This window comes from Lutjanus erythropterus, chromosome 17, assembly GCF_056507025.1.
Source record: "Lutjanus erythropterus isolate fLutEry1 chromosome 17, fLutEry1.hap2, whole genome shotgun sequence".
In the NCBI taxonomy this organism is placed as follows: domain Eukaryota; kingdom Metazoa; phylum Chordata; class Actinopteri; order Lutjaniformes; family Lutjanidae; genus Lutjanus; species Lutjanus erythropterus.
In genome coordinates this window covers 8,892,402-8,906,722 of record NC_139333.1, presented here as the reverse complement: position 1 = coordinate 8,906,722, position 14,321 = coordinate 8,892,402, and the positions used below count along the sequence as shown (strand labels likewise).

The window sequence follows — 14,321 nt, the reverse complement described above, 5'->3', positions numbered from 1 at the left end:
TACTTGTATTTTACAGGGAATGTGGACGCTAGTTAACCCTGCCTGCTAACGTTACCATTTTTTACCATTTTTTCTTTTGTTCACGTCTTTTTAAACTCAAGGCCATTTCCATCAAATAAGCTCTAGTTCTTGAAATGCTTATTTTTAAGACTTTTGTAATCTTAGTGCTATCTAGTGAACCAGCCTGCATTTACAGAACAATCTTAATCAAGGATATCATCAACAGAGGGCTTTGCATAATACACAACAGCCACCGGATGTGTCCACTTTGGTTCCATAGGAAAACTTATATATATATTTTGTCTCTAGCTGGAAACAAATTTTTCTGATTCTGAACCAATGTTTCGTCTGAATGGTTGAAAGTTGGGTGCTCATAATCCCATATTACAGAAAGGAGGGGGACTAGCTAGCATTAGCAGTTACCAACTGTTTTAAATCATGACACAGAGCAGAGAGTCACAGATGGGGATAAGCAACGGCTAACACTGTCTGCCCTCCATTTCCCACATAACAAAATTGGTCTGGCCAGTGACGGGCCACACAGTCTACTTACACTCGGTCCAAATACAGCAATGAATTTCAGGCCACAGGTGGTCCAGATCTGGTGGGCACATATAGCCCATGACTTAGCCATATTTCAGCCAACAGGCATGAACATTGCATGGCTCTATGCAGCAATGTTTGTAGTGGTGTACAAGTGTTCAGTGCTTTGAACGTTTACTGACTGAATTTCCTCATTTAACTACACATGCAGTTCTGACGGCGAGTCTGAAGCTCAAATATCATACTGCTACCAATTGTACCAATTTTACAGTTACAAACTCCTGATTCACGATAACTGAAAACACAAAGGATGGTAAAAATCTGGAGGGACACTGGGCCATATTTCAAACAAAATCAACATATTTGATAACCCATTGGCTACTTTAGGCAACAGCTAACGTTAGGATTCATCCAATTTCAAGCTAATATTACCAACATCGTTACTGCCACACAAAACACACTGCTAAAAGTGATTGTAGCAAACTTTTCTGTCATATAACATCACTGACTTTAACCAGAACATTTCTGAGGTTTGGTGAAGACTTAGGAGGATTGCTAGCTAATGTTACATTGCAAGCTTGATTACATCAAGTGCATTTTACTTGTAGGCTTAATGTGTCAAATGTTCACTGATATTTCAAAATTAATTTTTGCTTTTCATATTGTCTCATCTAACACTATCAAATGGCAACATTAACTTTTTAGCCGTTTAGGGTTAGGGCAAAGGTTAGTGACAGAATGCTAACGTTAGTTATGGTCAGTAATGGGTTATCAATTACGTTGGTTTATCTTGAAATATGGCTCAATATCCCTCCAGTATTTTATTATCTCTTGCATTTTAAGCTGCTGTTTATATGGGTTAAAACCTTGAAGAGCAGCAGGACATCTGAGCTTCCCATCCTGAGCATGACGTCATGACATCATGAGGAAACATGAGGAACCGTGTGAATATGGTGAATTCACTCCTTTATTAATGTAGAGTGTAAGTGGGATGTCTGGATCAACACTGGGCCACACCAATTATGCTGTGTGGGTTGGTTAACTGCTTGTGTGACCATTGGAATTTAATTGATATTGATTCCCACCCACTTAGATATGGAACCAATCAATTAGAGTACCGATACCATCAGTTGGTTATTATCTCTAGTCTTTATTTATTTTTTTTTATTGTACTTTACTGCATAATTTTATTGTATAGGTTTTTTTTCCTCATTTACTATCCTTCCTTTCCTCTCATATCTCTGCTGCTGTAAGAATAATATTCCCCATGGGGATAAATAAAGAGCTACCTACCTACCTACCCGAAATTCATGCCCACAGAACACTATTTTAAAGGGGTGCTGTCACTGCAGAAAAAGAAACAAAGCTTCAAATTATTCTTTTCGCTGATTACAACAAGCACATGTACACCGACTCTTAGCAAAACCTTAGTTTGACTTTAAGAAGTCATAAATACATTAATCCCAGTCATGGCCTGCATGTAAAGCCTTCATCTTAAGCAGCTTTGGTCACTCCTCCTATGTGATTCCATTCACTGTAGTCATGCACTTGATATTTGTACAGCAGATAAGCGCAATAGCAGGAGAAGCCCATTCCAATTAATCCATATTTTATGAGGCTGTCAACCTCTCTCTCAGCCACCCCTCATCTATTCTCTATGCTCTCATCCGGAGAGCCAAAGAGCGCCGGAGATCAAAGCATAGGTGCTATCACCCCCTTAAAGAAAGAGGGAGAGTGGGAGACAAGTCGACAGCTAGAGAAAGGGCTGAATACTCGTGATTTAGTTTCTCCATCTCATCTCACGCTCTATTCCTTTCTCTGAGTCACTCTATCTGTCTCAAATAAAGCTCAAAATGGGCTGGCTGAAAAGTGACAAGAGGTCACTCAATACTTCTTTGCTCCCCTTAGACCCGAAAATGTTCCGGCTAAAACCGTTTTTTTTTTCTCTCTGAACGAAAACAGCCATTAATCCACCTTTGCCACCACCTCTCTCTTTCCTGTCTCTCGCTCTTTTTCTGTCTTGGAGAAGAATCGCAAACACAGTCAATCACTTTTGTTTTATGGCACAGGAAGAGTTGTACTGAGGAGGAGAAAGATCAGGGGGCGCATGAAAAGAAGGTATCCGAGCATGAGACTGATGAAACAGCGGTTGTGGGAGATGTGGGCTGAGGCACAGTCTAGTCTAGCAGACATACTTTTCTTATGATGTACTTTATGGCATGACTGCATTGGCAAATAAGCAGAACAATAATGAGGATGACTGCTGAGATAGTGGGAAAGAGTGGGAGGAGAAGAGGCTGACGGCGAGGTGGAGATGAAGAGGAGAGCAAAAGTGAAACGCTGCAACCGGTGTGATCTCGCGTCCTCACGTAACCCGCCGCAGAGAGTGCAAGGAAAGGTACAGGTTAATGCCCACAGTGTTTATGCCTCCGTTATGTAACTGTGGGTGTGAACATCCATCCATTAGTGTAATGTGTGCCTGCGCTGAAGAATAAGCACCTCATTGAGTAAATTTAGCCTCGTGTTTCAGTCTTGCTACCTAATTTTTCTAAAAACTAGCATAAATAATCACAAGAATGTATTAGTGTCAGTTTCCAAAGCACTTTCACCCTTGACAGAAATTATTTGTGTTATGACCTGGACGTGAGCCAGATCACAGTGCAAGATCCAAGGAGATGACCTGCATTTAACAGAAGATAAACGATCTCACCCCAGAGGCAAATTTCTCTCACATGCTTTTAGGAAAAGAGGATTTAATGACTGAATTTCAGACAAAATAGCTCAATAATTCACAGGGAGAGTTCACCCCAAAATTAAAAAATACACATTTTTCCACTGGCTTGTCACTCTTAAAAAACTAAAGGTTCCAAAATGGTTCTTCTTAAAAGGCTGGGGTTCTACCCAGAACCATTTACTTTAGAAGACTTTTGTTTTTGTTTTTTTTTAAAAGAAAAGCTTCCCTCAAGAATATCTCCAAAACTCAAAGACTCACACTAAAATTATTTAGACTGATAAATAGCACCAGTAGTAATAAGAAAAATATGTATTTTTGATTTTTGGGTGAACTGTCCCTTTAAGCTAGATTATTTTTCTATGGTAGTTTTGCACTAGTTAGTTTTGTGCATGTGTGACCCCGCAACATTATACCTCTGCCTGGAAACCCTCAACCAAGATGGCCACCAGCAAGTTGAAGAGGACGTAGTTGCCAAAGGTCATGAGCGCGATGAAGTAGAGGGCAGCTACAGGCGAAGTGGAGGCCATGCCATTGTATAATACTTTATTCCAGTCCTCCTGGGTTAGGATCTGGAGGAAAGAGGAGAGGGAAAAGTATATATGTGAAAAAAACAGTTCATTGTTCTCGTAGTTTAACAGTAGTTCACTAAGTCTCGACCACAATACTGTTTTTATTCGTTTAAGCTTTCTGTTCTCGCGAGACACATATGCCATTTCCATTTCTAACAATGGTAGTTTTACCTCTCCGAACTCTGTGTGAGTTTAAAAACAGTGTGTCCTTGATATAAGACACAAGGAGGCAAACGCAGCCTTCTCATTTCTAGTTAGAAACCATAATTTTATCAGCTGAGTTGACATCTGTCGTGAGCAGATTTTGTCGGCTATAGCGAGCTACGTTTGATGCCAGGAGGGGACAGCACATGAAGCCCACACAGCCCTGTGCACACCACTTCAACATGTGACACATTTTATACACAAGTTTGTCCTTTGAAAGGACACAAAATGTAGAAGCTTTCATGACAGTTTGGACTGAACGACTGTAGCCTCCATGTGTATCATCATGAGAGCAGACAAGTCAGTACAATGTCCCGTGCATCGAGACACGCTGAAGCTTTACACCGTCGAGGTCAGATATTTGACTGAATTATAAATGGTTTCTATATTAAGGGTCATAAATACTATACAGTAGGATATGCAGGATAGATGGTTGAACCCCGCAGGACGCCTTTGAGTTCACTAATCCAGAGCGACATGATGCAATTGGCAAAGTCTGCTCAAGCTTTGTAAGGTCTTGGAAAATTCTATGAGATAGATAAAGGCCAGGCGTTTGGGGAAAATGAAGAGGAATATTTGATTTAATATATTTCTAGTTATTTAGGAGGGATTTGTCTTTTCTGCCTCTGAATGGGGACAGCTACAGTTGGCACCAGTGAAGCAGGGATATGTAAAGTCGGTTGCTCGAGGGCACTTCAGCAGGTGCAGCTTGATCACACAAAAGTTCAAGCGTCCAGATGGTCGACGAACTTGCATACCTTTAGGTCATCCTGCTGCTGAATTTTTGCTTTCTCAACAGGCTGTGAAGGCAGGCATAAAGCTGCAGCTAAATTGCCCATAACACAGTGAAATGTGCATATTTAACAGAGTTAAAGGGGTTTGTGCTCACCTGGAAGACTGTCACGATGGCCCAGAGAAGAGAGTCAAAGTTCTTCCTGTCTGGCAGGGTGTCCCCGTCCCTCTCGGAGCCAAACTTGCAACCAAACAGATGCATCCCGAGGATACTGACACAGAAACAAACAGGAAACAGATTGTTTACATCAGGCTAACCCATTTCATACAATATAAATAAAGAGAAATTAACTTGTTGAAAAGAATTTGAGTTTGACTTATTTTGACTGTACCATAGTGATTATAACTGCTGCTCGCTAAAAAGCACAATATACAGAACATTGAAGGTAATCACTGCCTAGGGGACTGGTTCCCAACCTGAGGGTCCCGACCCCAGCTAGGGGACGCCAAAGCTTCACAGGGGGTCACACGTTTTTTTTTAAATAAATATACAAGAGGCCTGTATCTTAGCATTTCATTAATTTCTGTGAAGAAAACTAAATGTACAGCTATTCTTAAAGTTTATGTTATTATTCAAGATAATTTCTTTTAAATCTCACAAAATAATGGCACAGTGAAGACCTGAACACAAGCTGGAGCTGTCACTCTGTGCTAAACAGCCCCATCCTGCATCAGAAAGCAACAACAACAACAAAAAAAAAAAACTGAGAAAACTGAAATAAAGTTCTCAAAATGCATCCACAACACTAATTTTACACAAACCTCCTGCAGTTTTTGTGTTCACTATTTGGGTTGTTGTGTGTTTAGTGTTATGCATTGAATTTAATATGAAATATCCATCAAATATGTCACTTAGTCAGGTGTCATCTGTTTATTCAATGATAAAAAAGGGGGCTACTTAAGGAGAGAGGGTTGAGATCCTTTGCACTAGAGGACTGTGTTACAAAACCATAATTAGAATATTCAGCTGCCACTATCTTTACTAGTTTTAAGATCTGTTATCTTTGCTAGTTTCGTTGCCAAAAGTTTAGCAAAGATCACAAAAACGCCATGTGCAGTGTATTGTCACTCAGGTAATAAACAGCAAATGGTTTATAAACAGTGGGCCCATAATGCATTGAGGCAGAAATGTTGCCAAAAAAGGGAGAGGAAATGGAGTGCTTATGCCAGGTTAAGTTCAGCACCATGGAGAGCGCCACAACCCATGGCAGTGACACCTCATGTAGTTCTGTAGGACAAGTCATTCAAACAAATAACTTCTAACAAAAATAAAGTTGTGCCCCCCAATAAATAATTTTAAAACAACTCATTTAATGTTGAGAATATATATTTAATAGAGGTCAGTTTTGAAAGTATTTATGCATAAACACTTTTCGAAGGTTTTTTTTATGTACCCCTCTATCTGGCCTGCTAACTGGTCAGATGTCACTTTTGTTTGGTGAAAACGAGTGCAGTGGTAATGGAGCCTATCAATAAGTGTGGAGTACGTCTGGAGAAAACACTTCATCCCAGGTTAACTAATGAGTTACTGAGTAAATGACAGATTGAAGTGAATAAGAAGACTCAGCTATGGTGTAACTAAAATTTTTTACCGTGAAAAGAACGGTCCCTACCATAAAACACCTTCTTTTACAATGGAGTTTGGTTTAACGGTCTGTCCACTTGACAGACTGCCAGGACCAGACGTGCTTTAACGTTAACAATTCACATAAATTGAGCAGACCTACCTGCTAGTAATGAACCTTGTAAACAGCACAAAGAAACACTGAAAGTGGAACTAACATCGACCTGTTTTCTACTTCTCAGGGCTCCTATTTCACCTCTATCCCCACCTTGGTAAAAAGTTCCTAGGGTCATAGTTAGCAAACAAAACTTGCCACCAAAATGCTTAATTTTTACATTTCTGTTTGTGTACATATTAAACAGACACACTTTTAAACTTTGGTCAGCTGTTTCCACCCTTCGTCCACACCTAAATAAATAATGTAAAGTATTTCTCTGTCTTTAAATATTTTTCTTTCCACATTGGGAAATTCTGTTGGTCCAACTTAATTTCCTTGGGTTGGACCAACTTCATTTAATAGTGTAATTTTACTACTGTAAGATTAGTTGGAAAAAACCTTATTAAATTAAGTCTAATCCAACCTAATAAATAAGTTGCATTAACTCTAATAAATTTAGTTGACCTAACCCAAGGAAATTAAGTTGGACAAAGAGAACTGCCCAGTGCCTAAAGAAAGCTTAAAATTTAAATATGTGGAAATATGTTGCATAATTTAATTAAGTTCGTTCAATTATTCTTTGAGTGCAGACACCATAAGCTACTTTATTTTACTTCTGGGTCTTGTTCCACATTTAATGTACAGGGAACTCTCAGGAAGAAAGTGAATGAGTATATTTCCCAAAACAGGGAATCTTCCCTTTAAATTTAAAGGGAAAAAAATCACCTTTTTTGTGAAATATGCTTATTAATTAATATGAAATTTGCTTTCTCTACTAGATATCAATGTTAACAAGTCCAGAGTACTACTAGAGACTTAGCAGCATGGATTTGCAATTTAACATGTAAAAAGAGGGGAGTTTAAGAGGAGATAGAGAAAAGGAAAAAAGAGAAAGAACGGAAGACAGAAAGCAAATGGACTCTGCTGACATGTTTGCTGCTGAGCCTGTCAACCAGATTACCCGGTGGCTGGTCTCTGATGAGTAATACGGCTCCTAAAACTGAGTGAGGAGATCAAAAATATTTGAAAAAAAGTATTTTCTTTTCATTTAAGTATGGAGAATCAAACAATACAAATGGGCAATAGAATTAGATTTTTCTCTCTTTTTTTCTTGATCATTGTTTGAGTTCTGTGCAAAGATTCAGAAGGGAGGAACCTCAGTCAGCGTAAAATATATACGGTATATTATACTATTGTAAATATACTGTCTCATTTTATATTGTCTTAAGAGGACAGAAAGGAAGGAAGAAAGGAAGAAGTCAGTGTAAGGCAGCTAATCAGGCTTGTTATTGTAATGAAGCAGCAGTGAGTCTGCACTGCAGTCTGTCCGTGTTCACAAACACAGACACTGGAGCTCAACTGGAGCTGAGGGATCAATGAACAGGCCTCTGCTGTGTCAACTTGGCAACTCTTCACTCGAATCATCCGCTGTTTATCTATGCATATACAAGGCCCCTGGAAACTCAGTGCAGTGTTTCTGCGTGTGTGCCTCAAATACGCGCTATCACATATACACACATCCCCACGAGCTGCCGAAATAAATCACCACAGGCTAAGATACACTGAACACACACACATTAAGCTTTTCCTCAAATCTGTATCTCACTAATGTAACTACAGCTATTTAAGATCAGCTGCTACATTTACACTTGTCTGTGGAAAGCCATTTAGGTCAATATGATATAAATAAATAAATAAAAAAATAAGCCTATGAAAAAACTGGCATAAATTGAATATAAAAGATAGAAATAAAAAAGAGCTTGGAAATAAATGTCGCATTAGCAAATAAAAGGTCCCTGAAATAAATAAAACTTGTCCTTAGAAAAATCTTTAAAAATGTATTCATTTAATTATATTGACTCGTTTATATATTCATATTTACATGAATTAATATATTCATTGCAGCATTTACTTAGTTTGGGATTTATTTCATAGCCATGTTTGTTTATTTCATATGCATATTCATGTATTTAATACTGATTTAAATACCACTCCATAGCAGCCAAGACAGAGCATTAATTCCTTCAAAAGATCATAATTCATAATAATTATTTCCAAATAAACAATATACGTTTGTTTGGGAGGGAAATGTCTAATGTTGGAAAGATATCAGCATTTTTTCCAGTTTCCTACTGGAGGGAGTCCACACTGATTTAATAATTAATTATGACAATTATTTTTGTTGTTCTTTTTTTTTTTTTTTTTTTGAATTGGTCTGAGGGGGCGGGCTCTGTTGCAAAAATGTGATGTCACATGTTTCAGTATTTAGCAACATTTGCTGGGTTGTTTGGTCACTGCCAATCAAATCAAATCTTTTTGACTTTGCTTTTTTTACAGTACACAGCAAATTGAACAGCGGTCAATTTTTGCTCATGGGGAAATTTCAGCAAATGTGGAGTTCTACTCTAAATAGAGTCAAATCCCTCATATTTAACTCTTAACTAAACAAGTGTCAAAACAAAGTGTCTTTAAGTCAAACTCTAGGTGTCACTGTGCTAACTTCAGCACTGTTTCTGGTTGTGGTCTGTGTACTGAAGGCTATAGAAGAACAAAATTATGAACATGTTGTGTTTTGCATTAACCAGGTCACTTGTTTTAGACCTCTGATAAGCAATAATTTAAAGAGCATACATTGTTCCATATTGTTATAAGTTCTAAAAAAAACAGTGTTTGGAAAACTTTATTTTCCAAGTATTTTTTTTTTTGTGATTTAGAAGAGTTATGTTCACACCTTACACTGTTATTATAGGGGCAACACTTGTGTAAGAGCCAATTTAGTATATTTATTATTTTTTGATATTTGCATTGTCGTCCTCTGCAGGTTAGGCTGCTAAGTGGATGCCAACAGGATTTTGAACCCTGACTAAAAGGAAGTGAGGCCTAGATGGAGGTGGGATTTAATGCAGGAAGCCTGAGAAAGGACCACAGCAAACAGCACAATTTATAAGAAATAATAACGGAAACCCATTTTTTATAATGTAGGATGGCACTGATGCTTTGAACTCACATCTACACTGATTCTCACACACCTCAGCATCTACTGCAAAGCTAATAGCTGTTTTTTCATTATTTAGCAGGATGGTAGTTCCAATTTTTTTGTTTAAAGCCCTAAGTTTGAAAACCTGTAACCATTCACTTCCATTGTTTGGGAGTTTCTGGAACACTGTTTTCCTGTGAAACTCCTGCAGTGTTTTGCAGACTAACAAAATAAACCCGACCTTCAATCGGCATGAGGGTGAGAGTAAACTATCCTTTTAATATGGGTATGCTGGTTTTGTGTGGTCATTAACATTTTATGCTATAAATAAAGTCCCACGGGTCTTTTGAAAGAAACCAGTAAAGTCAACACATTTGTCCATTCCTACTGCTGATATGAGACCCCCTTGTTGACAGGTAGTCATCCATTAGGGTGTCAGGTTTCCTGGACATACATCATTCTATTCAATTCAGTTTTTTCTTTAATGACGAAGTGTGTGTGTGTGCATTTGATTTCGCTGAGCTCAGGCACAGGCCTAACCAGGCAGAAAGAAGGGTTGCTGACAACAAGAAGAAATCAGTTAAGTCTTGTCACCCCATCACCGGATCTCTGTGTAACTGTCACACATTTGTAGTGAGCTCAGCTCCTCTCAGCTCATTGCCTCCCGTGTCACTGATCTACCAATTTATTTTCATTCCACACCTTTGTGCTTCCAGTTCAACCTACAGGATCTGTTTCATGGTCTCTGATTGAACTTTACCTTGTCAGTTTTCTATTTCAGCTTCCTTTGATGTTGCTCCTCCATTGGCGAGAAGAACTGGGAGATTCACCCATTTTTTCCCCCTTTAAGATTAACACATTTTTGATGTCTGAGATGCAGATGCAGATGGCTACCTGAAGATGAAGATAAAGAGCATGAGCAGCATGCAGAAGGTGGCCACGTTGTCCATGGTCTTCATCAGCACCACCAGCTGCCTCTGCAGGGCTGGCATGAATCGGACCAGCTTCAGCACCCGCATCAGCCGGAAGGTCCTCAGCACCGACAGGCCGCCATCCTGCTGACCCACGATCTCCCACACACTGTTAAAAGAGAAGAGACGCACACATACACATTCATGTTAGATCCAAGGTCTTTAAACCAAAAGACCAAAAACCCTGAGCTGTAATCTCTCACTCTCAGCCAGCTCAAGTGTCATGGAGCGTTACTACTTGCCTGTGTTTCTTATAAGGTCTAGTACTGCTTGTTTTTTCCTAAAAAAGGCAACATATAGTGCTAACATTTTCAGTGTTTCAGTGTTTGCAAAACATTATTTAAACATTTATTCATTCTTGATTAAATCATTAAAGTAATTTTAATTGATTATTTTGGCGGGCTCTTTGGGGGTAGAAGAACAGGCCTTAAACACAACTTTGGCATATCATGATATACTGTGCACTGTAAAAAACAGGAAAGTTGATAAAACTCAAAATTTCAAGGTAACTTACTTCAATAAACTTTTGAGTTCAGTTTGAACATTGAACCACTAATGCAGACTGTCCATGGACTTTTTTGCCAGTATGGACATTAAACAAGTCTTAAACTGCCATTGTAGTGGTCTTAAAAAGGTCTTAAATGTCTTGCAGTAACTCTGCTAATGGATACTATAGTTATTCATAGTTAGTTACACAGTGCTGGAAATCTACTTAAGAATTAGTTGTTAGCTGATAAAATATATATATATATATGTGTTGTAAAAAACCAACCAAATCAAAAGTATGATAGAAATGGACAAATTGGGAAAGTTGGTTTTCTTAAAGTACAGACACACAACTCACTAATATTCCTAATTTCATCTGAAGCCAATGCAACTGATCTCCCGCCTGCCCCCGGAGACTTTTATCTGCCAAGTCAAGAAAATAGCAAAGCACTTTTTGGAAATGAAGAGGCCATTATTTTGTGGTGTTTCATCAGCGTGTCTACTACAACACTGCGCTACCAGACTACAAACTGCAACATCGCTCTTTGAGACTGTTTACAGTTTTTGACAGCTCTATTTAGTCTCCATGTTGGAATGATGATATCGCACTGTTTTTCTGGGCTTCAGAGTTCAGGAAAATACTGTAAGTAATGTGACTGCATCTTTGTGCTTTGTCAGCGTTCACTGTGTTTTTCTTGTAGAATAATGACCATGGGTGTGCAGAGTTTTTTGGTTAAGTGTTGCCAGTGGCTCTGCAGCTCACCTGATGACCACGATGATGCCATCAAAGATATTGTAGGGGTTCTTGATGTAGCCAAAAGGCCCGTAGACCAGCACCTTCAGCAGCATCTCCAGAGAGAACAGGCTGGTGAACACAATGTTACTGATCTCCAACGCGTTGGTCAACTCATCAGGCTGCAGACACCAAGAAACAAAGACAGGAGGTTGGTTAGTGTATGACTGTGGCAGTCTTGTGCCCTCTAAAAACAATGTTTTGGCAGAACAAAAAGAATTTAACAGTTCATTGATTAAATTATGAGTATGAACCAAGGAACTACACTGAGTCAGGGGAATTAGCCTTTCCTGTACAATCAAAGATATTTTTAATCGCCATTTATTCAACACTTTGCAGCATAAACGCACATTTTTAAGCTGATTGCTCATGAAAATTAAGTTTCTCTCCCCATAATATTTAAAAGATTGTTTAAATAATTGTGAACACAGGTTTTTAAATTGACAGCTCTTTAAAAAAATCAAGTTGCTCTTTTCTTCAAGTCTTCTAACATGCAGTCTTAACTGTCCGGAGCATGTTCAGTGAGTCCTCACCTTAAGGTGGCAAATAATCAAGTTATCAAGCCAATTTCATTAAGTTTAAATTTAGTCCTAAATCAATTAATGCAGAAATTTGAGTTTGAATTTCACACAAAATTAAGTTGGTGTAAATTCCCAATTCCAGAAAAGTTTGACATTGTGTAAAAGGTTTATAAAATGACGAACACAAGATATTTAATGTTCAAACTAATTAATGTTACTGTTTTTTGTAAATATACACTAATTATGAATTTGATGCCTGCAACACGTTCCAAATAGGGTGGAACTGCGTCATTTTTACCAATGTGATATATCACTGTTTCTTTTAAAAACACTCAGCAAGTGTTTGGGAACTGAGGGCGCTAATTTTGAAGTTTTGAAAGTGAAATTCTTTCCCATTGTTTCAGATCCTTTATGCAGTCATGTGGGTTTTTAATGCCCCTTACATGCAGCGATGTCTCTGGATTCTATTATAGATTGTAGATGGTAAAGTCCCTAAATTCCTTGCAGTTTTGTGTTGAGAATCGTTCTTCTTAAACTCACCCCATCCTTGCTTGTGAACAGCTGAACCTTTCCAGGATGCTCCTTTAATATTCACTCATGATACTGTCACCTGTTACCAATTCACCTGTGGAATGTTCCAAACAGGTTTTTTTTTGACCATTCCACAACTTTCTCCGTCTTCTGTTGCCCCTTTCACAACTTTTTGGGACCGTGTTGCAGGTATCAAATCCAGGATAAGTGTATATTTACAAAAAACAATAAAGTTTATCAGTTGAACATTAAATGTTTGTGTTGTAGAAACTGAATACAAGTCAAAAATGATTTGCAAATCATCTCAACTATTTTGGAATCGTGGTTGAAATGACCAATTTTATTATGTCAGGACAGCAAAATAATGTTTGCAGTTTAAAATGTGTATCTAAGTAAACAAATTAGAATCTTTATCTTGCAAGTGGTGGCAACAGTTTCCCTGAAAATTACTTTTTAGAGACCTCATATCTCCAAATCGAGCACCAAGAAATTTGTTTTCAGCTTGACTGCCAGCTGGGTGTGCATGTAGAGTCTGTGTAAAACCTGAAAATCACCAGAATGGAGCAACAAGGCATTTATATGACTACAGCAACAACACCTGCTGTGTCACATGTGCACAAGGAAATGTGCCAGTGACTAAATTCAATTCAAATATGACAAATCTGTTTTCTCACACTCAATACAATACACACACTCAACCTTTATCTCGCACCAGGACACACACACACACACACCGATCACAATGCCACTGCTGAATATGCCTGGGACGTCTGCTCAAAGCTCATCAGAGAATTGGCCTGCCACTCACATCTACATCAAACAACTGGTGTGTACTGTACGTGGGTGAGCGTTGAGGTGTGTGTGTGTGTGTGTGTGTGTGTGTGTCTGTGCCAGAGAAAAACAGGCCATGCAGACAGACAAGAGAAAGAACACGAGCCAAAAGATAAAAGGCGCGGCACATCCAAATATGACACGGTATGTAAATCAGACATCTATAGCGAGTATCCGTAATTATCGGCGAGGAGAAAAGAGCCGGTGGGAATGCTGTTATGTGTCTGTGGACTGTGTTACACCCCAGACAAGCTTCGCGAGGCCTTTCATCTCCATGCAATAAACAGTTTACACAACTCAAACACGGTGTCATACACACACATTACACTGACGTGACACAGAGGATGGAAGGTGTTGAGGGCCTGATCCGTTCCCGCATGTGCTCCGTCAGAAATGTGGCGTCGTCATCGCGACTGAAACATTATCCCCGGGGTGAAACCAGGAGGTAATGTAATGTAATGTAAACACAGTGTGTGCCATTAAGCCTGTCCTGGTGGGCTGTCACTAATCACTGCACACCACGGCTGTTTAAGCGGCGACTACTCAACGCGAGCAGAGAAAGGAATACAGAGATTAACATCACCAGTTGAATAAGAGCTCCTCGTGCTGCATTATGGCACCAGTTTGTCTAGTGCACTTGAGCAACAG

The 14,321-nt window shown here is 38.9% G+C and overlaps 1 protein-coding gene across 2 annotated transcripts in view; it reads right to left on the bottom strand.

Moving 5' to 3' along the window:
• Positions 1-14,321, bottom strand: part of cacna1g (calcium channel, voltage-dependent, T type, alpha 1G subunit) — a 215,309-nt gene that overhangs the window by 107,199 nt on the left and 93,789 nt on the right. For both annotated transcript variants that reach the window (XM_084741595.1, XM_084741594.1), the window contains exons 9-12: positions 11,761-11,912; positions 10,435-10,620; positions 4,940-5,054; positions 3,691-3,846 (exon numbers count right to left, since the gene is read on the bottom strand). In XM_084741595.1, coding sequence (XP_084597721.1) covers positions 3,691-3,846; positions 4,940-5,054; positions 10,435-10,620; positions 11,761-11,912 — 609 coding nt within the window. The remainder of the gene's footprint in view (positions 1-3,690; positions 3,847-4,939; positions 5,055-10,434; positions 10,621-11,760; positions 11,913-14,321) is intronic.